The sequence below is a fragment of the Osmerus eperlanus genome, chromosome 9 (assembly GCF_963692335.1).
Source record: "Osmerus eperlanus chromosome 9, fOsmEpe2.1, whole genome shotgun sequence".
Classification (NCBI taxonomy): Eukaryota; Metazoa; Chordata; class Actinopteri; order Osmeriformes; family Osmeridae; genus Osmerus; species Osmerus eperlanus.
In genome coordinates, this window is record NC_085026.1 from 4,031,753 (window position 1) to 4,055,619 (window position 23,867).

The 23,867-nt window shown below is 46.9% G+C and overlaps 1 protein-coding gene across 1 annotated transcript; it reads right to left on the minus strand.

Annotated features, from left to right (window-relative positions):
* Nucleotides 1-1,101: 1,101 nt before the first annotated feature.
* Nucleotides 1,102-22,390, minus strand: frmd6 (FERM domain containing 6). The gene is made up of 14 exons (XM_062468931.1): nucleotides 22,211-22,390; nucleotides 13,945-14,271; nucleotides 13,710-13,800; nucleotides 12,605-12,684; nucleotides 12,189-12,265; nucleotides 11,669-11,855; nucleotides 10,848-11,003; nucleotides 10,106-10,171; nucleotides 9,928-9,996; nucleotides 7,150-7,324; nucleotides 6,612-6,923; nucleotides 6,218-6,355; nucleotides 4,647-4,738; nucleotides 1,102-4,314 (listed from the first exon to the last, which is right to left on the minus strand). The coding sequence occupies exons 2-14, from the start codon at nucleotides 14,041-14,043 to the stop codon at nucleotides 4,024-4,026; spliced, it is 1,833 nt and encodes a 610-aa protein (XP_062324915.1). The 5' UTR covers nucleotides 14,044-14,271; nucleotides 22,211-22,390; the 3' UTR covers nucleotides 1,102-4,023.
* Between the last annotated feature and the right edge of the window lie 1,477 nt (nucleotides 22,391-23,867).

Below are 23,867 nucleotides of genomic sequence, written 5' to 3' on the forward strand. Positions count from 1 at the left end.
CACCTTACTTGCTCTGCCCTCTCCTGCTCTGTTATGGGCAGGCAGTCCAGGAGTTGTGCTTGGACATGGGTCTCAGTTGGCACTGCTGCTCTTCCTGCGTCATGACGCTCCCTCTGTGATGATGGGGTAAACTATTTAATAAAAAATACTTCACCCAAACATAATTTGACCTAGTCTGTGATACATGCAAGCATCCATTCAACATCTCATCACCATATTTGTGATCTTGGCTGAATTTTGATTTGAGAGAAATAACATGAATTAAGTTTGTATTTTTATTTTCAATTATCCTTCACAATAGACAAAGTGATACAGTAGCCTACATTGTAGCCTGTGTATGTAGGCCTACGTGGTTTGTGCGGCTATGTGCGTGTGTAGGTGTGAGAGAGAGAAGGAGAGAAAGAATGGATTTCCCCTCAGTGTTGCCATGGTGACGGTAGTGGATGGTGGATGAGTGATTTCCTGTACAGCTGTGTAGCTTGGAGGGAGAGAGCGGCGTACGAGGGAGGCATCGCATTTATGTCAGAGGATAGTGGGGAGGAGCTCAGAGTAGAAAATGTAATAAAAAGACGCTCTCGTTCTGTAGTCTAGATTTTTTTTCACACTTCCGTGGCATGTTTTTGCATCTGCGACATTTCATGCAGTAACAAAGCAAATTGTCAACAGATCCGAATGTGCGCTTGCACTTAACATCAATCACATTCTGCGGTATCAACTCACTCACATGTTGATACGGTAATATAACTGGCACCAGTTAACCCATCCAGTAGGCCACATCTAGCTCGGAGGCACAGCACACCCACTAATCAAGAATCCAAAACTCTCCAGTCCTCTCCAGCCTCTGCTGCTGAAGAAGTGTGAGCGTTATGACGAAAGAGAGCAGCGCCATCTGGTGGACAACGTGGTCAGCCGATTTGAATATAAAATGACTATAAATGTGTTGCATGTACGGCAGAGGGCAATGTTGGATCTCAATGCATTGGACGGACGCGAAGGAACACACGCACACTTTGCAACCTCCTCTACTCTACTTATAACCTACTGTGGCTTTATCATCACATTACTTCACTCCTTTGAAAACAAAACACAGGATGGTTTCACTTTGGCAAACAAATGTACCGTTTTATTGAGTATTGAGGGCATGAGTACCAAGAAGGCACAACCAGACTATTTCATGATAACAATTTTCACAAGAGGGTTTGGAAAAAAAAGATGAAATCATTCATTCAATTGTTTATCTCCTGAAGGGAAATCCTTTCACAGAAAGGGTTAGAGTTATGGACACTTAGTGCAGACAAACAGACGCTACATAGGCTAAGTATCACTATGTAATATTAAGTCAACACAGTAAAGAATAGGACACAATGCAAAAGACTCAAGTTGCGGTTCTGGTTTTATGGCTATGTACCTTGAAACATTACACTGTTATCATAGAGAGGAGACACATCAGTTACCAGAAATGGAAACATATCCATATGTTAACAAAGCTTTCAGTTTGTTGCAATTTTTCTTCACAACATAACTCATAAATACATGAAAGCAGGGAAGCAAGACCCTCTCCTTTGAAATATAAATCATTATTGTTTGCTTTTTAAATCACACAAAAGATAAATTCATAAGTGTATTAATCATTCCACATTCCACCTTTTTTGTTTATTCCATCCAGGCTTTATTGCTGCCAGACCCTGTGGCTGTGAGCCAACATGGCCCTGACGTGTCTAGCTGGAGGGTCCGACTGAGCAGAAAAGTGGGACTTGCCAGGTCTTGTCACTCAAGACATAACGCCATAGCAATACTGGTTCTAGAACTGTCCTTCTCTGGAGCAGTCAAGTTCAGCTGGAGTGGATTTGTAGATGTGCGAGCACGCACGCACAGACAGACAGGCACACACACACTCACACTGACAGACACGCAAGCACACACTGGCATACAGACACGTACTCACACAAACACACACATTTTAAGGTACAAAGTGTTCTATCTGATTCCAAATAATCCAGGAAGCCTAATTTGGTATTTAACATTCTCCAGGAGAGATTAGATCCACGTGGGAAATTAAATTGAAATAGCTGCTTTGAATGCCCTCCTAATTTTTGACTGTCCAACTAAACCCTCAGTTTAAGCACCTTTGACTGTTGTAACTCTTTGGAAATGACTGATAATCCAAAACATGAACATTCAGAACAGAGAAATGTATATTATTCAGAATGGTTGTTTGAACGTGACAGTAAGCAGTCACACCTTGTGAAATAATCTAACTCAACAACTCAACTAGCTCTTGATGTCAACGGCAAAAAACTCTGCAGTTTCCAAAAAAAGGGAATTTACTTGATCTCTAGGTGAAAACGGCCCACAATATAGACGTGTGAATCGGATGTCACACGTTTGTAACACTGTCACATACATTGCTTATAATACTGAAAGACATTAACCACACACACAGAATACCTTTCCAACATAGAACACATTTCTAAAATGCAGCATACACAAATACTACACTTACAATCTATTAAAATGACAAAATGTAAGAAGTTCCAGTTCAAAAAAAATATAGCATACTGTAGGCGTTCAGGACAAAAGACAAAAACCACTGGATTACTTCCCCCTCCCGCCCCCCTTCACGAAAAAACAAAGAGGCTGAAAGTCAGCCTCATTTCCTGGTCATGAATGCGGTTCCATTTTGTGTCAGGACCTGCTGTTTCCTCAGCATGCTGGAGCACCAAGTGTGTGGAGACCAGGGAGTGTGAGGACCAGAAGACAAGTGTTGGGACCAGGGTGTGGGGCCCAGGGCATGGGGAGGCCTGTCATGCCTCAGGCAGGCTGGCAAATCTAAGAGACAATGACATCGAGGAACACCACCACACTGACTCAGGTCACGCCTGGGTTCTCTGAAGGTTGAGTTTGAGAGGATGACATCATCAGAGCAAGACATAATCCACCCATTACTGGTTGGTCTGTTTAAGGTGTGTTTCATGAAGTTATGACTCCTGGCCAACAGTGGCTTAAAGCGCACCGACCTTCAAAGCCAGCTCTCTGACTCTACACTACTGTGTGTGCGTGTGTGTGTATGTGTGTGTAAGAGAGAGAGATTGTCAAGGCAAGGTTGTGGTTCCAAGACCTGCATAGTGTATTGAAGGCACAGTGGGCAGGTTCATATTTGTCTGCTCATAAGAGACAATGGAGGAGCAGGAGGGAGGTGTTGGCACATTGCACTTCCTGTCAAAGTGGGGGCAGAGGTGAAGTGGCACACTGCTAACAAACAGGGAGATTACGTCATCGTTCCTTCCTCTAAAGAGCAAAAGGTACCTCCTGTTGATGTGGTTCTGCTCTGTCCTAATGTCATGGTGGCGCTTCCTTGTATCGCTTTAACAACTGCAACCATGACAAGGAGCTCCAGGAGCCTCATGGTCTCTACATGTTAGCGTTAGCTTGTCTTTGGTTCAAAGCTCCAAAACTCCCATTCTTCTCCATGTGGTGTTCAGATAAAGGGGTCTAATCTCTATGACAGACTGTTGGTGGGTGTGTACTGCCTTTGTTGATCAATACCAGATAAGAGTATACCAAGATTTCACTCAAACCGATTGAGAAATAAGTTCTTTGCAAAAGTGAAACGTCCCTACATAAGCATCAAGGAACAACCTGAGAAACGTTTGGAAACAGTTAGGTTTCTGTAAATAAGGATTATGAATTTCCTCAGTATTCCCTTAGTTTTCCTGTAATCCAATTCCCAACGTGTGTCACAGTGGAGAAGCATGGGTTAAATTCAACGCAGCCTGAATGGTATGGTTTTCCATTCGAGAAAATCCGACTTTGGCAGCTTCCTTTGTGGACTTGTGGCTTTTATTCGTCTTAGTCTGTTGCCTCCAGGGGTAAGCTAACTCTGGTTAGCGGAGAGCCAGCAGTATCCTCATAAGGAGTCTACGTTATCAGGTATGGATTCAGACATGCCTCCATTTCCCTCTCCCAACTCGCCTGAGGTTCTCTGGGTCTACCCGGAGGGTGGGGAGGGGTCTGCACCCTCCTTCACACCACAAACTCGGGCACCTCGTCGCTGGTGAGGTCCAGGGAGAAGTACTTGCTGGTTCTCTTGATGGGGAAGGGGTGCTGGTCGCCACGGATGCCGCTGCACTGATCGGCGAGGCCCTGGTAACCGCCGCCGTCGCTAAGCTCCTGGGCGCAGCCGAAGGTGTAGCTGTGCGCCGTGTCCTGGCAGAGCTCCGCCCACTGCAGGCAGTCCTTCTGGTAGAGGCGCACGTCATCCAGGGATTGGCTGTGCCGGTCGGTTGACGTCTGGGGCTTCCTGCACACAGATGTCTGTGGAGCGAAAAAAACAAAAAACAATTAACATCTTAAAAAGTCATGTTGAGAGCAGCTTTATAATGGTACTCTTCTTTTATTTGAATGCAGGGATTTTACATCTCATTTATTTAGTAGACACTTTTATCCAAAACAGCGTACAAATAGTACATACAGTAAGTTTGCAGTGAGAAACAGTAAGCATCAAAGAACCAGACAGTGCAACAATAACGTTGGCGTTTGACTGCAAATCAAATCAACAGATTACAGGTTCAAATCTCCCTGTGTGTTGGCTTTGGATCAAAGCGTCTGCCAAAGGACTACAATTGACTACAACTATCAGGTGTCACCTGAGGGAGAGACTCGATGCTCTGGCCCCTCATCTTCACCACGGTCTCAGAGGAGCTGGAGGTGGACGAGCTCACGTCCTTCACCACGAGACCTGAGGAGCACCAAGAGGAACACGTCACACAACAGCACACTGCCTCCTCCAGGGCACAATGTCCATGAAGCAAGGTAGGAAGGGTGTGAAAGGATTGTTCCGGTTGATGCAAAATAGAGGTTGTACGTATCCAGTTACTATCATAAATGTGTTGTGTACAGAGGTAGCATAATTATCTAGACTGTGTGTGTGTACTAGTTGTTTAGGCAGTATATGTATGCATTGTACCTGACATGGTGGCTTAAACTGTGTGTGTGCGCTTAAGGAAGAAGTTACACCAATGTGGCAACATCTACTGGTGGTACAGTCATTTTATGAAAAAAGGTAGGACAAATTGCAACAGAAGAAAACTCAACTGATTTTGTATCCTCAATATGTCCTGAGTAAGGAAAAAAAAAGCCCCTAAGAATCCCATTAGGGGAAGGTTTCTAAAAAGACCCAAATATAGCCTATTTATACGCCTATTCATTCTTTTTCTCACGTGAATAGGGTAAACATTTTAACCTTTAGATATCACCATGAAAATTACTGAGTTGATTATTTACATCAAGACAAACAAAACATGTATTACAAGTGTTTTTAATTGTTTTTTTAACAAGGGCAAACTGTGCATAACCTAATTAGGTATGTGCTCATTTGCATAAATACCACAACAGATCTAAAGGTTGGGTATAGCAAGGTGAAAATGTCTTGTTGAATCTTGTTGACATATAACAGTAAAATACTTGTTAAGGTCTGAACGGAACCCTTTAGGCTACCCATGAGCATTAATACATGGGAGGAAGAAGTACTTTAAACCAGCCTTTATTAATTATTATTGCAGAGATGGGGTTTGGGGCTGGGTCGTTTCACCATTAATAGTCGTACCACAGCTCAACACACATCCAGATGTTCCCAATAAATTGTAGTTGATCACCAGGTATGTTTTGTTAATGTAGGTTGAATAATCCATGAGAGATAGGAGAAACAAAAGGAAATCTTTCTTACCTGAGTGACTGCTTAGTGACAGTTGATTGACAGTTGAGTGGACCTTGAAGGAATGACTGAATATCTGCCACTTATGGTGACATTTGTTTGCCTCTATTAGTCTTTCACTGTAAGATGTCAACAAGATTCTACAAGACATTTTCACCTAGCTATATCCAATGTTTAGACATGTTGTGGTATTTATGCAAATTACCGCATACGTTATTATGCACCGTTTGCCCATGTTAACAAACAATTAAAAAAAACCTTGTAATAATTATTTTCTTTGTCTTGATGCAAGTAATCAACTCAGTAATTTTCATGGTTCCATTTCCCTTACTCAGTACATATTGAGGATACTAAATCAGTTGAGTTTGCTTCTGCGGCAATTTGTCTTAGGTTGACCCCCATTTTGTCTTAAAATGACTGGACAATAAGGTATATGTTGTTCTGTACTGTAGTAATCCAGACAGTGTGTGTGTGTACTGAGTGGTGTGTGCGTGTGTACTGTACCAGAGTATCCATTGGTCTGGTCAGGAGACATGGTCAGCATGTCCTCAGTGATGTGTATGCAGAGGTCCTGGCTCAGCTCCAGGGCTAGCTCGTGCAGCTCTTCGTAGTCCTTGGGGTCGTCCACCAGCATCTCGATCTCTGCGGTTAGGGAGAGGAGCTTAGCAACGCTCTCTATAGGCCTCCACACAGGTGGTACACTGTTCTGTCACTCACACGCTATATGGTTCTGCCACACAAAAGGTACTATAACACACACACACACACACACTGTCCCCCATGACTACTGGTAAAGTTTTGGGATGGATAATAACTGGGATGGATCCAGTTATATTTTACCCACACCCCCCCCCCCCCCCCCCAGCAGTGAGGCACGGCGCCACTGGGGCGGACATACCGTCATCGTCCAGCATGCGCTCCTTGCCGCTGCTCTCGATGCCCGACGTGTGGGAGGAGCCGTGGCTGGTGGTGGAGGAGCTGCAGGTGCGCAGCGCCCGGTGGGGGGCCTGGCTGGGGGCCTGGAAGCTGTCCGTCTCCACGCCCGACGTGTGCGAGCTGCCGTGGCTGGCCGTGGAGCGGCGGGAGGACAGGCGCTTGTGGTGCGACGCGCTGCCCGCGCTGCTGCCGCTGGCTCGGGAGCGCTTGTCCAGCTGGTCCATGTCCAGGTCCAGGGCGTCGCTGATGTACGACTCCCGGTACTGTTTCTTCTCTGAGAGAGAGACAGAGAGTGAGGGAGAGAAGGAGACCGAAAAACAGAGAAAGGAAAAGAAGAGGCCGAAAAAGAGACAGAGAGACAGTGATAGAAAGAGAGAGAGACGGAGCAAGACAACGACAACACACAAGGTCACACATCCATCACCTGATAACCAACACGTGTTGATACCGTGAGGGTCTAACCCAGAGACGGATCTCCGTGGCAGCATGGCGGGGGTTACCTTCGCTCTCCTCCAGCCTGCGGACCTGCTTGAGGAGCGGCTGCAGGTTCATGTAGAGACGATGGCTGCTGCTGAGCAGCTGGAGGAGGTGGCGGGAGCGGAGGGGGCAGCCCGTGTAGTACATGAGCTTCCTGGCCGACGGCAGCCCGTCTGGGAGGATCTCAAACCTCTTCCCCTGAGAGAGAGAGAGAATCAGAGAGAGACAGACAGACAGACAGACAGACAGAGACAGAAAGAAAGAGAGAGGGCAGATGGTTAGGAGAACCAGGTTTGGAGAACCAGGTTAGGGGAACCAGGTTAGGGGAACCAGGTTAGGGGAACCAGGTTGAGAGATCCAAGTTAAGAAAACCAGGTCGGAGGACAAACATTCAGGAAAAGTTATCTGAACTACAGCATTTAAGAAAGAGAGCAAAACCAGAAGAACCAGCTAATGTACACACATCTGAGGTTAGGAAAGAGCCAGGAGAAAATTGCTGATTGTAATAGAGCAGCAATGAGGCCCCGAGGCCATTTTTTAAAACAGTGAAGATATCTCAGCTTCAACAATATGATCTTCAAAACAGATACAGCTGCAGACACCGACCTGCACAGACCTGTGCTGGATATCTGGAAAGAAAAGGCCCTATGGAAGCACTTCTGGTTTGTTTATCATCGAGCCGAGGTCAAAATGTCTAAATCCAATGAAAAAGAGAGATATTATCTCCCCTGGCAACAACAGCGGCAAACTGCTTGATGTCAGCAGGCTTTTTGCCATGAAGCCCTGTAAATGTTTCTGCTGGTGTTTCCACTTTGAAATTTAAGGAGAGGTCTAAATACCTAGAAAGAATGCCATGGGTTGCAGATTTTTTTCGGGGCATAGAATCGAATTTTCAGTTTATCCTTCCAGACCCAAACAGTGTCCGAAAGCTTAGGATCTGCCAGAGTTTCAGAACAGCAGAGCACAAGGCTATTAAACACAATTAACTGCATCATAAGATCCTCCTGGGTATTTTAACAACACTGACACTGACACGAGTCCTGTGACCCTCCCACGACACTCCTTACAGCTGAACCTCGAAAACCAATCACAACACAACGTGGACTTATCCAGTCTGAAGCTTCCCCACTGGGCAAGCCCCAGCGCGTGCCCAAACACACCCTGCCAGGGCGGTGGGCAGAGAGGTGTCAGATAGCTGGTTATTAAAAGGCCGGCCACTCCTCAGAGTAGGGTATGGTTTCATCTGCAGGGTCCAGCTGACCTCGCACAGGGTGACAGCTGTCACACACGGCCTGCTCCCCCCTCAACTGGACCTCCATGACAGAGCCCAGCCTAGGCACATACACAAACACACACACCCCAGTCTGTCTGCCCAGGGGAGGTGTCTGTCCACCCCCACACCCCAGGAGCACCCAGCTGCGCAAACCCCCAGGTCTAAAAGCCCTCCTTCTTCCCAGCTTGGCTACAGATGCTGCACTGTTGGATGCCAGGGAGGAGGAGGAGCCAAAACTAGGCCATCCAATAGGACCAGCTCTAACTCCCCCAAATCTGCACAACATCTGGTGTTTATTGACTCGGTCCCTCCACCCTGCACTGCCTCCCTCTCCCCAACTTCCCTCCCTCCCCTCTCCTCTCTCCCTCTCTTTCTCCCCTTCTCACCCTCTCCACTCCCTCCCTCTTCTTTTCCTCTCTCTCCTTGCTGCCTTCCTCCCTCGCCTCGTCTTCTCTCCACTCCCTCACCTTTTCTCCCCTCCTTTCCCTCTCTGTCCCCCCCCCCCCCCCCCCCCGAGACCTCTCTGTCCACAGGCGTAGCCAGGGTGGGGCCTCAGCGAGAGCCTGTGTTTGGGGCGCGCAGGGACAGGCCCTGTGAGAGGCCCCTCGCCTCATGTCCCTCGCGCCCCAACCACAACCGCTCACTGTGTACCCACCCAAACATGAAAATAGACCCAGAAAAAAATGCTCAGAGTCCTCGCAGGATGTCTGATCGCACAGCAGGCCTGTCCGTCGCTGCGACTAGAGCACCACCCCAAGTACGAGCTCTTACAATGGTCCTGCACTCCTCTAGCTGGCTGAGGCACGAAATCTACACTCTAGCAGAATGAAGATGCCAGCCAGAGAGAGAGAGAGAGCATGCTGCTCTTGGTTTCCAACATTCAACTGTGCTCAGCTTAAAGACAGACCCATTCAGTCAGGAGATAACCTGTGGATTTACTGTAATGACAGTCTCTACTACACTGCTTTATAAAGCCTCTGTGTTTCCAACCAAACTGCAGGGAGGGGAGGAAGACTGGTGGGTGAGACCTTGGAAAACACGAGAACACAATTAAGATAATGCTACTGATTGCATAACTCTCTTTCCAGACTTACTTCATTGATAAGGTGTGTGTGTGTGTGTGTGTATTTTCTGGCCCAGGGAAGTCTTTCTAAATCTCTGATTAGTTCCAGAGGGCTGTCGCGCGAGCCATGATGAATCAGACGTGGAGGAAAGTAGCCGTGCGTCACTGTTCCCCCTCCCCGCACTGGGAGAGCGGGGGTTTCTCACACACCGCAGTACGCCAGCGCCTTAATGCAGCACGTCACGGCTGGAATGTGTGGTGGAGGAGGGAACAGTAGAAAACAAGGGACGTTCTCCAACAGGAAGTAGGGACGTTCTCCAACAGGAAGTAGGGACATTCTCTAACAGCAGGTATGGACATTCTCCAACAGGATTCTTCTAGGCCAACTAAGTGTCTAAAGACATCTGCTACAATATATATATATATATATATATATTTGGGGAAATTATGAGATTCTCTACTCACCACAAACACCAGTTTGCCCACGTTGGTCCATGGGAAGTCATACAGAAGCTGTCTGACAGTGCCCACATTCTAAAACACAGACACACACAGTAGAGGAAATCAAAATACAACGCCTACTGTAAATGTGGACGTCAATGGCCACTTTATGTCAAACACAAGGAGCCTTCTAAAGCAGTACCTGAAATATCTGGATCCCACGCAAGGTCAGTCCCAACGTCATGGATGCCTCCACTTCCTTCTTGTCCTGTGAAACGTGTGTTGATCAATGGAGAGCTTTAACAAACTGACCATCACATCAAAGTCTACCGAGTTGGATGGGGACCTTGTTATCCTCTTGAGTCGACACAGAGCCCATTAAGATAATCACAAGTACCAACCACTTGAGATAACATACTCCTTGGACTGTAATTCTAGATAGACTATTCAAATAAAGTCTTATCTGTTGACTGTACATGGATCAATAGCTGTTGAACCTACTATGAACACATTTTTAATTACTATCAATTCACCATAAACCTATATTGGAAATCCACAGAGAAGCAGTTTACACTTTGTTTCACACTAGAGATGATTGACGGGACTGTGCAAATTACGAGTTACCTATACCTGTGCGAGTGTCTTCATTAAATATTATTTAGGCTTCCTGCGTCCACTAAACAATACCAGTAATCGAAGGGGCTATCGTTACTGGAACATACTAGGCATACTTTTGCTAGACAGATAAAGACCCATCCAGATATATAGTGTGAGGGTATGTTCAACTACACACTCCTTATCTCCATAAGCTTGATTAATTTTTCTCGTCTTCCTTGAGGGTTTAGGCTGGTTATCGCTGCTGATCTGTGGACATCTGTAAAGCCCTCTGTGACATCACCATCCGACTACCATGTGGATGTTTTCGGGAGCCCCTCCCGTCTCACCTTGTACAGGCGGTAGTAGTGCACCGTGACGTCGTCCAGCTGGGCGCACTCCTTGATGTACTTGAGGTGAGCCTCGGAGGCGGTGAGGGCAAACTGGTCCTTGTGCATGTTGGGGATGTGCCTCAGGATGTAGTCCCGGCCGCGCTTGGAGACCACCTGGACGACACACGGGGGGGGGGGGGTTCATTAGCTAGGCCAGGGAGTGGTGGAGACTTAGTAGAGGCCGCCCCCGGTCTGCCTCTAGTCCATGGTTGGCAGCAAGGCCAGGGAGAGACTCCCAGTGAGGTTAACAAAGCTCCAGATGTCTCCTCTGAACCACACTGAGCTCATTTGTGGAGCAGGAGCCGGGAGGGCCTCTAAACACAGCGGCTGGCCACAGTGACCTCCGTGAGAGAGGCATGGCAACGCTGTCACGGTGCCCACTAGTGGCTCAGAGGGACCAGGAGTTGCTTGGGGCGTCGACACACTCGTGATCCGACAGTCGCTTCCCGTCTCCGGGGCTCCAAAGCAGTGATAGTGAAGCACTTGGCTAATCACAGGAAGCAGAGGCAATCGACGGGGTGGGGCTGCCATGACCATGAAGGGAGGAGGAGGAGCGCTCAACCCTCTCGTCCAGAGACCAAATTATTTAAGTGTGCCACTTTCAGGGACAGAAATAAAACTCAGTGTCCCAGTTCCTGGTCTGCACACGGATGGATGATGGAGAGTCTCGGAGGCTTCAGTGATTAACGACAGACTCAAGCTCAGACCTACATACACACAGTCCTGCATAGAGACCACATACAACCCAACCCAGCACCGTCCAGTCCAGATCTACTCACCCACGGAGGGAAGTAGGCCTCGGGTTCAAAGTACTTCCCAAAGTGCTTGTTTCGCTTGAAGTTGCCCAGGTCGGCCTGGAGGGCGAAGGCAGCGAGCAGGAAGTAGGCCTCCTCTCTCTGAATGCACTGGGACAGAAGCACCTGCTTCCTCAGGTGCCAGTAGTAGTAGTATCTGGCTGACCTGTCACTGTGTGTGGGTGTGTGTGAGTGATTGAGTGAGAGAGAGAAAGAGACAAAAAAAGAAAAGAGAAGACGACAGAGTAAAAATAATTAAATGCCGAGTCTGAGTTCCTTTTTGTGCTTTAACTTGTGCTAGAAAGGGGCACTGGATTTTGATGGTTTCTCATCTTCTCCCTGCGGGAAATAAGAATGCACTCCAAAAGAGTCTCATCATCATCAGCAAGTTATAATGAATTAGGTTTCCACTGAGTCAATCCATTACATAACTGTTAATAGAAAGCACAGTGTTAAAGGCAAATGGTTGTTTAACGAGTGTGGAAGGTTCAGCGATTTTACTTGCCTTATTAGTCTCCCATTTTCTACGTAGTACTGGGCCCTGAAGTGAATGATCATCGGTGGCCCAAACTGGTCTATGCCCTGGAACACAAACACACACACGAACATGGATTTTTTATCAAAATCTTTGGTAGTATCATGTTTATATATTATGAATGAACTATTAAACTACTTTGGTAACACTTTATTATCCAGGTGCTTGCAATAAGCTTAAGTTAAATAGATAATAAGGCCCTAATAAGATGCTTATTAACATTAATATGTGTTAAGACTTACTAACTAACTAACTTGAGGGCCTATTAACTAACGCTCCTCGTTCTGAAATGTTAACACTATTTCTATACAAATGCTTATTATTAATGTGACATTAATTTCTCGTGATATGTCTCCTGTTCTGTGTTATATATGACCTATACATACCTTGCTAGCCTCCCTCTTCCACTCTTTGGGGCAGTACTTAGAGAGCTTCTGTCCCAGCTCCATGTATATGTGCTCATTATCTGGAAGGAACAAAAACAGGCCAGAAAGGGTTAACAACGGTAAGAACAGCACCTCTGCTCTGTTGTCACCTCAGAAGCGTGTGTGTGTGCGTGTGCCTGGACTGGTCCCTAAAGTAAGAGACAACTTCAAAGAGAGTGCTTCAGAGAAAAATCCCTTCACACACACTGGCGGCATTCTTTCTTGTACTGAGCCTCTGGTTCCCTCAGGTGTGTGTGTGTGTGTGTGTGTGTGTTTTTTGCCTGTCTCTTTGTCATGTTTTAATCTTCTCTCCTAGCATGTCCTGAGCTGCTCTGATGATCCACCAGGTCTGCCGTGATTGTACACAAGCCCTTGGAGACTCAAAATAACGAATTAACCAATGAGATGAGGGCAAGAGGCCTGACATGCAAGTATGTGAGGCTTGCAGCCGTGCGAAACAGATAAGAAACAGACCCTTTCAGACCGAGTTTCCTTGCGAGAGGAAATTGTGTTTAACCACACAGAGCGGCTGCCACTCGGGATCCAACTAGGGCTGTGTTTGGAGGGAGAGCAGGGGGAGGCTTGGGGGCTGAGGGGGCAGGATCCTGGGGCAGAGGGGGCAGGAGGCTGGGGCAGATGAAAGGGTCATGTGGGCTCAAGCTGGAGGTGGGTGGCCGCTGTTTGGCTGGGGATTTCACGCTGTTTAGACAAGCAGTCAAGGAATGTCCCTCAGCCAGGACCATTGGCTCCGGTTCTACTGGCCTGCCCGTGTCTGATTGGCCCGTCTGGGAGGCAGCTGTCTGACAACACTGCCCAGGCGAATTGCTGTCCTCTGCAGTTGCTCGACATTGTCACCGCCAGCCTGCTTCTACGTGATTGGGGGTGGGACTCATCCTACACATACACCCAGCCCCCCCAACTCACACACACACACCAACCTCTCTGTTCTCATAAAACAACAGTGACGTGCCAGAACAATAGAAGCTATAGAGGCCGGGACGCTGGCAAGTCAGCCGTCACAGAGAGGTGAGAGAGACACCATGGCAACGAGAGCCATGCTTCTTACTCTGAATAACGCTGAGGCCGAACAAGTGACAGTCCTTCAGTCTGAGCAGGTCACACACCTGGACCAACAGCTCCTGGCACAGGGTCTTCACCTGGACAGAGGAGGGGTCAGAGGTAAGAGATGAAGGGGAGGGGTCAGAGAGTAGGAGGAGGAGTCAGAGGTCACGCTGCCATCAAATGGCAGGTTATGGAGGTTAGTCTAAGGAGAGCGGTGCAGTGTAACAGCCAGTGCTCACGTTGACGATGACGTTGAGCGTGTCGTCGTTGGGGAGAAACACGCAGACACAGCGGCGGTCCTGCATGGCTCTGTTGTTGTGGAAGCTCAGTTTGTTCATCTTCCTGTGGCTGGGACAGGACTGGCCCACGCGTCTGGGCTCTGGGCCCCTGGCTGACCCCTGAGTGGTCCCTTGGTGGCCCCTGGCTAGCTCCTGGGTGACCCTACTTCAGCTGCTCCTCCAGCCCCACGCACAGCCAGACACACAGGCTCCCTGCGGCTCAGAGGGGCAGGCAGCACACACCGGACCGGGCATGGAGGTCAGCAGGGCGCACGCCACCCTCAGACACTGTGGAGGCAAGACAGGGAGGTGTCACGTTAGCATGTGGGCACGTCTTTGGAATAATATCCAGTTTCAACAACTGTCTGAGAGGAACTCTCAGAAACTTGAAAGACAGGGGGACATAAGTATCAATACATTAGTGTTAACACATACGAAGACACTGGAACGTTACTAAATGAATATCAAGTGCTAACAGCTGTCTGAGAGGAATACAAGGTTCCGTAGACATGTGGAAAGGGGGAAAGAGCTAAGGAGGTTTGGTTTAAACCCTAAATTATTCAGCCAAGGAGCATTCAACTTCTCAAGATGTCTTGCTGTACAAACAGCATCTTTGTATCAGCATCTTAGCCTCACACACAAACGAGAGAAGTTTTGGCGGTGGTGACAATCGTGGGAGGAGAAGGATGGGGGCCTAGGGAGTGAGGACAACAGGGAGGGGAAGGGAGCATTCCTGTTCATCCTCGTGTGTCTGATCTAAAGACTGTCGCTGACTCCTGGAGAACATTCGAACACATCTGTCTGAAGAGAATCTCTAAAGAACGCTCTGATGGTGTGAAATAGGGGGGGGGGCGGGGGAAGGGAGGGTGTTACTCACATACCCAAAAATGATTGATTAGACACAGCAACAAAAATACTAGGTACACCACAGTATGGATCGTGACGTTAGGAGCTATGACTCCAGCTAAAAATATTCACTGGAGAAGATCTACGATAGAATCCATCTATATTCACACACACACACACATCTTGCATCTGTAAAGGAGTATCTCTGGGGATGAAGGCCCTCGCCTGGCCCTCTCAGTTTTTTGCCGGATACACACACACACATCTTCCTGACATGTTAATGCTCAAGGGTAAAACACAAGGACGTTAGAAAACAATCAATGCTTAACGATCTTTTCCTGTTGGAATCAGCAAAGTGAGCCAACAATGAGAAGCATCTCTGTCATAGAGATGTAACAGGTTCCAAAGTAAGTCCACTTAATTACTTGTTTATCCGAGGTGTTGACACTTTGTGCAAATGGCATCTGTAGATGGTCTGTATATGCTCACTATGAGAGCATGGCCTTAGATGCTTTATTAACAAATGTTAAAGTAACCCATACCATAAGCAGTTGTTGAATTACATTAGAAAAGCAGTTAACATTTCAGGTTAGATGTACCTGACTATCCAAATTGAGAATCATCATAAAAACAAATGCATCTCATAAACATAACAGCCTTCAATTTGTCTGCGGTGAATAACTAATCATTAAGTACTCCCAGCAGAGACATGTTGATGCAGAACAGGAGCCTCTATCTGGGTTCAGTTCCCTGAACATGGGGACTGGGGTGAAAGGTCATAGCCAGGGTAACAGAGTAACTGCTGTTGACAGCTTGTCGTTCAGTTGTCATAGTGGCCATTCTAGGTAGGTCCTCTAAACTTCTACTGCTGTGAGGTCTCTATTGTCCTCTCCTTATCTATTCTCTATTGTTGTTGTGGGAACCAGGAGCGGTCCACACCACATTTCTCATTGCTTCATGCAAGGAATGTGTGGGTGTACATGTGTAAGAGACAGAGAGTGCATATGTGTGAGTGTGTACTCGTGTTTGTGCATGTATGTGTGTGTGAGATAGTGTGTGTGTGGGATGGAGAGTGGGTGTATGTGTGTGTGTGGGGGGGGGGGGGGAAGTGAATGTATGCATGTATGCATGTATGTGGGACTGTGTGTTAGTGTGTGGGGGGGGGGAAGTGAATGTATGCATGTATGTGGGACTGTGTGTTAGTGTGTGTGTGTGTGTGTGTGGGGGGGATGCTTGTCTGCGTGTGTGAGTGTACATCTTTGTATGCTGGTAGCTGGAGCGTTGTGGCTCTTACACCACCATATGTCACCAGCTCCAGCAGCCAAGCTGGGGTGTGTGATCCCTGCAGGGGGAATTAGAGAGAGAAACACCTCATTGGATCACTTGCTCCACTTCTCTCCACTCCTCTACTGTATTAGAAACATCAGCTCGATCCCTTCATCTCTACGGCTGTAGACTGTATAATAAAGTTATATTTTGTATTCACTTAATAAAGTGCTAATAAAGTTATGAAGAGAAGTAACAAAGTATATAAAAGAGAATTGAACTCAACATACTGTAGCAAAGATGAATCCGACCGGCTCTCACCATCATTAATGGGTTTACTTAAATGACACTATAATCCATTGTGACATACAGGATGAGGGGTTTGACCCTGCTACCTCTGAATCACCAGTCAAATGCTCTAACCACCGAGCCATTCCCCCCACTACTCTGCTGTGTACTATCCAGCAGCAGTCAACAGCACTTTTGTTACGTAATCTAAAACCAGCCTTAAGTAGCTGTCTGGGCCGGGTAGATAACCGTGGGGTTTGATCGTTGGCGTTTACAAACGTGTGGTGAAGAAGTCACGCAAGCTTCATCCATCCCTGTCCCCCCGTCTCCTGTAGAGGGCTGATGGTGACTGAAAGGACCTCCACAGGAGTCGTATCGTGTTCAGGTGGAAATGTGATACTTGACGGCCTGTGTGCTGTTACTGCAGCTTGGCCATGTCATGTGATGGGGCAGAGGATTCCTCGTTCAGGAGGGGAAACGCAGCCACGGTCGTCACCATCACCATCATCACCACCGTCATTGTCACCACCATCATGGGTTGACTGGGATGGGTATAGCTCAGTGGAAGAACATTTCCCTGAAGATCAAGAGGTCTGCAGGTTCAAATCCCCCCTGCATCGCTTTGGATAAAAGCATTTACGTCATAGTGTCAGATCTAACGCTGACCCACAGGGCCTCCCCCAGATGGGGAGTATCCACTATAGGGGTAGGGTAGAGGCAGACAGTAGGGACATGTCCCTACCAATGCCAAGAGACCGTTGAAACATCCCCACCAACACTTAGCAGCAGAGCTGGGGTAGTGTTAAGCCTATAGGGTGCTAATAATCTGTCCCCACCAAACCAAACCTAGGTCATTGCTATCCACTGTCCACATGCTTGTCCTGGGCAGGGAACTGAATGACTCGTCCTTTGCCCGCGAAGCTATGAGACAGCCCAGGGGAGAGGCCTGGATCACGACATTACTGCTGCCTTTTAGAACCTATTCAAGGCCAGCGAGCGGTGATGCAACCCTGTTGTCCTAGGCCGGGCAGCCAGGGACCACTTCCTGCTCTTCATCCAGGGAGAGGGACCGTCCCACGTCCTGTCAACGTGGCAGGCCTCGGAGGGGATCATGACACCAAACCCGGCGCTGGGACACGGAGAGACACAGCCAGCCAGCCCTGCTCCCCCGTGCTGGACTGGAGAGGGAGCGAGGCCGAGGCTGTGGTGGAGCCAGAACAACCGGACTGGCTACAAGCAGGGAAGGACATACACAAACGAGGAGCAAAGACAGGCTTGGCAGTAACGGCAGAAGTTTCTGTTACTGTTTCAGATAAAGTATGTGCAGAGACAGAAAGCGAGAGAGAGAGAGAGAGAGAGAGAGAGAGAGGATAAGGGAGCGGCAGAGAGATAGAGATAGGAGGAAGAGATAGGAGGAAGCAAGAGGAGAAGACAGAGTAAAAAAGAAATAGAGAGACAGAGAGAGAGAGAATGAGCGCTCAAAGCTCAGCTATGAAAAGAAAAAAACTTCTGCAGTCAGGAAAATTCCAAACTAACATCTGCTTCCCATTCCAACAATGGATGCTTTGATTCCCGACTCACACAACTTCTGCTGCTTGTCGTCTCATCGTCTCCTGGTCCCCTGACTCAACCACCACCATCTCTTGCTGCCCTGGTCCACATCTACTGCCACAGTAGACTCCCCTGACTCAACGAGCTTCACTGCTTTACGTGCTTATACCCGACAGCCCCATGAAACACAGAGAACCATGAGCCACCTTGGGGCCTTCTGGGGTCTGCACACATGCATGGGGGAAGAGAAGTAGGAATACGGCTATACGTGGATGTCCTCCGAGCAAGGAGGTAGAGAGTCAGACACGTGTAACCTGCAATGCAATGTGTAATGGGGTTTCTCCTTAGAACGAGAAAAGTGTTTATGTAAATAGAGCTTCCAGCTGGTCTTGGTCTCAATGCAGTCATCTGTTTTCACAGCTGGGAGTACATTTTAGTGAATTTGAATGGAATTGGAATTATCAACGGTGTGCGGGTTGCTGGAGAGACAACTGATCATTTTTGCATACTGTTTGATCATTGAGAAAAAAGAATAGAGTGGGACATTTATTTTTTAATTTGTGTGGATTTATCAAGCATCAACTATCAAGAAAGGAATATATTTGTTTTACTACATTCATACTGTTGTTATTGTAATTGTGCTGATGCTTATGCCCTAATTTCACTTAAACTATTTGTATTCAGTAGTGTTTGACAGTGGATCTACTGTTCAGACTATTTAAAGAATATCAGTTTCCACCCTACAGATGTTGGACTGAGAGAGTAAATACATTGGAGTATTATTTGAACAGATTTCATGGTCATTAGCAGTCAAGGCCAGAGCCACACACACACAGCACCACTATGAGAACCTCTCTTTAGAGTACAGCTCTGTAGCTAACTCCTGACTATAAAATCCATGAAATCTCATAATGCAATTTGTAAGCGTTGTCGCTGTTGGCAGAAGAAGTGTGGGGCTCAGTTTGAAAAACCCTGCAAGCTCTTTCATAGGCGGAGGTTCCCAGATCAAAGGCAGAGACTTTATGACCTTTTAGAACGTTTTGCACTGACCTTTATGGGATGCCAGCATTCTTACCAACTGGTTCCCATGCGTTCTGAGGAAGGGAGTGTGAAATATACAGTACAACACACACACACAGACACGCACACACACCTCAAACCGCCAGTGCAACCCGACATGTTTAAACAGAGTCAGCAGTCATTCTTGCTGCTCATAACCCCCCCCCCCCCCACCCCCCTTACACTCTCACACACACAGTTCAGCATTGTTTAAGCTCAGGATACACAAGTTACCAAACTACCATTACGAGCCCCATACACAGGACAGCAACCACCCCAGCCATTATATCCACTCAAAATAGAACAAGTGGCCCAAAAGAGGAGGGTTCGAAAAATAGACTGCAATCAGCCCAACCCAACCCCAACCCACACTCTGTGGTTTTGCTTGTGACAAATCCTTCTGTCAGGGACGAAAAAGTCATTACAAGCTATACATATTGTGAAGGATGTTATACACACTCTTTGTATAGGCTAGAAGCGATACTTTGGATGTTTGGACCCACAGCTATATACGGTCTTCAGGGGTCACTGGCAACAGTCAACATCCTGGAAATGAGCAGAGAATCTCTATGGAAGTAAGCTAGCACGGAACAGGAAGCCACGTAGACACAGGCAAAACACACCAAGAAAGATGGAGGTAGGGAGAAGGATTGAGGGAGGGAGAGCGAGAGAAAGGGAGGAAAGAGAAACAGGGATAGCAACAGAGAGATTGAGGGGGTATAGGGGGAGCGGCAAAGAGAGAGAAAGAACAGGGATTAGGGAGAGAGAAAGAGAGAGATCTGTTTTCCTTCTTAGTTAGCTCTCTGGTATAATTCACACAGGGATATGAGGAGAGCGCTGCGAGGAGTGCAGAAGGGACTGTTTCTGATCTGGGAGCCCCGGGCATCTGGATGACTTACACACCAGAGGGATCTTTTGCATAAACTCCCATCCACGTTGCAAACGTGGAGATAAGGCCAGCAACGGAGGAGAGATTGGGTTCCTCCTCGTCAATGGGGATAACAGTAATCTCATCCTTTCTCACGGCGTGGCTGCAGTTTCGCACCGCTGTGTCATATTGTCCTTTGACGAAAATACGAGTCTTCTGACATTTCATCCGCCAGGAACGCTTATCAGGCAAAGTTGCGAGGACAACAATGCTTCACATGGCGATGGAGATCCGCAGACCCCTGCAAGTAATAGGCTGAATGTTCGGCAGCGGAGTTGGGCATGGCTACCAAGCAAAGGCCAGTGACTCTGTCAGAGTAAGCATTTTGCTTGTTTAAGAGGAGCAGGATATTCCTGAAGAGCCTAGTAGTCCAGTACGAGATAGGATAAAAGGCTTAGACTCCAATGCAAATCCTGGGAGAGCTTTCCAGTCTCCCTCCCTCTCTCCGTGTGTGTCTCCCTCTCTCTTTCTCTGTGTGTGTGTCTCCCTCTCTCTCTCTCTCTGTCCCTCTTGCTCCACCCCCCCACCCCCTCTCCCTCTCTCTGTAAATCTCACCAGTCCAGAAAGGCCCATGCAGACCAGGCCCTGTACCAGCATCCATAATGTCGTACTGTATGGAGCTGTCCAGTGATGTCGAGAGAGGAGCTGTCCGATGAGTTGTTTTGTGAGGAGCTGTCTGTTGAGGAGTTGCCTTGGGCCATAGAGTATGATGCACTGGTTGAGGTAGGGAGAGTGTAGGGTAGAGTGGGATGGAGGGTGTACTGGTGCGCCAGCGGAGTTGAATACATGGTGGGATGGAGGGTGGACACTCAGTCATCACAGATGTGGGTGAGGTGAAGAGGAATTCTACAGAGAGGAATGTCTGGTTCTGACCAGGACATTGAAGAACAATAGGAGGAGATTCCGAGGCCAAGTCTTGCGTGTTGGGACCTTAGATACAGTATTTACTGAGCAACAATATGCGTCTATTGAACTGTGCATTCACTGAGAGATTTTTTTTGTGTTTGTTTTTTAAGTGGACTTCGTCTTTGTACTTGTCTCTCATTTGTTTCCTGTTTAAGGAGAAGTGACTTCCTGTCCAGACACCACTTGCAGCGTTTAACTCAAGTATCTGGGCCTCACATCCCTGTATTTTAGTAGCCTGCTGCTCCCTCGATCAGCAACAGAAATAGTCACAAAGCATTACTTGTTTTCCCTCCATTTTCCTCCACAACAGCAATAGAAAATCTGGCATGTGCCTGTGGTTTATGAAGGTAGCTAATGAATCCATATGAAGGAAACTATGTAGTATTAATCTAATGTAACATTACTCAAAGACTGGCAAAACTTACAGAGAGACAGGGAGAGACAGGGAGAGACAGAGAGACAGGGTCCGGTGTAATCCAATTGAATTGTCACTGAAAACCGTGACATTGTTGATGTAGGTAGGGATATATTGTAACCATCAAACGCTCCGAATCACGGATACTGGACTTCCACTGTATTTGTCAGAACGAACACTAGTCTAATATTAAAACGAAAAGAAGAGAGAGGAAATCGTTAGCATTCCTGAGTACTGAAACAATTTAAGTTTGTCCGAACTGATGACAAGGAGGTGGGGAAGTCCCCGGGATGCAAACACAAGAAACCGATGTGCAGGCTTAGCTGTTTTACCACAAAAGAAGGTATTTGCAGTACATCTTTTAATATAGCCTACTTACTCGTCTTGTAGTCCCCTACCGACAGGATCAAATCTACTCGCATTCTGACCACTGGAAGACTTGCTTCAAACGCCTACCAAGACATTTACATCCTTGAATATCACTGAAATCCTATTTACCGATCTTACTTGTGGAAAACATTACTGAAACCAGGTCAAAAAAAATCTAAGCTTTAGAAACAGTAATACCACTTAAAAGCCTCAGTGATGTTATGGGACAATTTTGTGGGAAAATCGGAGAAAAACTAATATGCACACGAGCAAACACTCCGTTCTGGTGGCGAACAGTGGTGACTAAACCTACAGAAGGTATTAAAAGATGTTGACAGACAGCATCCATCTGAAGAATACGAATACAATGGTTATTAGAACAGAGTTGTGTCAAACTTGTGTCTGTTTATAAGAATGTTGAACTATAATGTTGTATTTAGTGAAAGGCGTAGGTATGTTTGAAAACAAGATTCTGCTTTGAAGCGGGCGGAATAGCCTAATCTACGCATAGTGGATGGAATAGTCCACAGTGAAGGAATTAGTGAGAGGCAAATTACTAAGAAAATCTTAGAAAATCAGTAGGCTAAAGCAAAACTCACCGTTCATGAAAAAACAAGCGTGATAATCCTTTCCATAAATACGTATTAAAGTGTCCGAACCTTTACGTAAATCCAAATTGTCAGAAGCAAAAATGAGTTTTTAATTTGAACAGAGAAAGAGTTGCGTGCGTCGCGAACCACATTCTATCCCGTCGGAACACAACTGTAACAAGTAGGAATAGCCTACATGTGCAAATGCTGGAAGTTCCAAACGAAGGGTGGGGGTGGAACTGAATCCATGCCGTTAAAATTATACCTTAAAAGGGTTTTTATAAACGATTAATGAAATTTTCTTGGTACAATTATTATTTCTGATATCTACCTATCCATAAAAGGTGTTATTATCTTCGTATATATCGATATAATAATGGCGTCACTGAAGTGCAGCCTTCCCCCAAGGCGGACATTTGGTAGCGCCTACGGCTGCCTCTCATTCCATTCTTCCCGTCTGTAGCAGTGCAGTATAATTTTGGAAGACTGGTCTGTTGGAATAGTAACGGAGTCTCGCGTAGACCCGTAGCACGCTCGTTAAGAAGTAAAGTTATGGCTCACTTTGTGCAAGTGCATGTTACAGAACCGTAATTTGGATATAAGGAAGAAAGTGGGGAAAGTATTCCGGAGAGACATCTGTGCAGTCCTATATAATATGTTGTCCTGCATGCCCAGAATAGCAGGTTGTTGTTTATTGTTGTTTGAGTTTAATACAGAAACACGTTCCCCATATTTATAAAGTCATTATCATTTAAATTGATACACAGCATTTAATTAAACCTGAAAGGAAAATGCCACTGAGTGTGACAGAGTATGTTTTATTACTAGTTCACTAATGGGATTGGTTTAGTGTGACCCCAACACAAGGCTTAGATGATCTGCTCTGGGAGATTCCTCTGTTCTTTTATGATGTCACAGGATGAAAGATCGTTGCCATGGTCACAGAGGGTCTGGTGTCCCTCTCCCTGTTGACATGGTGACCTGCGATTAGGGCTTGAGGGGCACATGCAGACCCAGAGAGGACTGCCCGTCGGGGAGGGAGAAACAGGAGTAGCAAACAGAGATCAGGAAGTGTGCCCGGTCAGACTGTGTTAACCCTCCAGCAGCCCCCCACCCCCCCCAACCTCCGAGCCCTGCGTCTGCAGCTTTGATGTGTGGCATGAGAACAAAAGAACATGAGAAACCATTAACCACAGGAACTGCACAGATCTCTCATTTCTGTTCCCTGCTGCTGCTAACTATATTCAGTGTGACATGCAGACATAATACCTGTAAAGGAAATGTCCGGGAACTGTAACAGAAGAGGATGAAAGGTTAATACAACTGGATGTATCACTTACAACGTTTTTTTAATTACTTTCATGAATCCCCTCTCTTCAGGTTCATGGGTAGTGAAGAGTCATTCTCGACCTACCTGTTTCTCCCAGTCCTTTTACGTCAGTGATGACACTTCCTGATGCACTAGATATCGGAGCATCTAGTCATCCAGCCATCCATCTAGCCATCCAACCAGGCATCCAGTCAGCCAGCAAGCCATCCCCGCGCCATGTCTTTGTCTGAAGCCTCAGTTTGGATTAGATTAGCTGTCTCAGGACAGAGGGAGAGTGGCAGCAAGCTTTTTTGTTGTTGTGGTGAAATCAACTTAAATGAAATGACTCCTCACTAG

Excerpts from the sequence above, each read along its gene's own strand:
- frmd6 (XM_062468931.1), bottom strand. The coding sequence starts at position 14,043 with ATGAACAAACTGAGCTTCCACAACAACAGAGCCATGCAGGACCGCCGC. Across the intron at positions 4,739-6,217 it reads CCAGACCAATGGATACTCTG|GTCTCGTGGTGAAGGACGTG; the intron begins GTACAGTACACA and ends GGTGCTCCTCAG. Across the intron at positions 4,315-4,646 it reads GCATCGAGTCTCTCCCTCAG|ACATCTGTGTGCAGGAAGCC; the intron begins GTGACACCTGAT and ends TTCGCTCCACAG.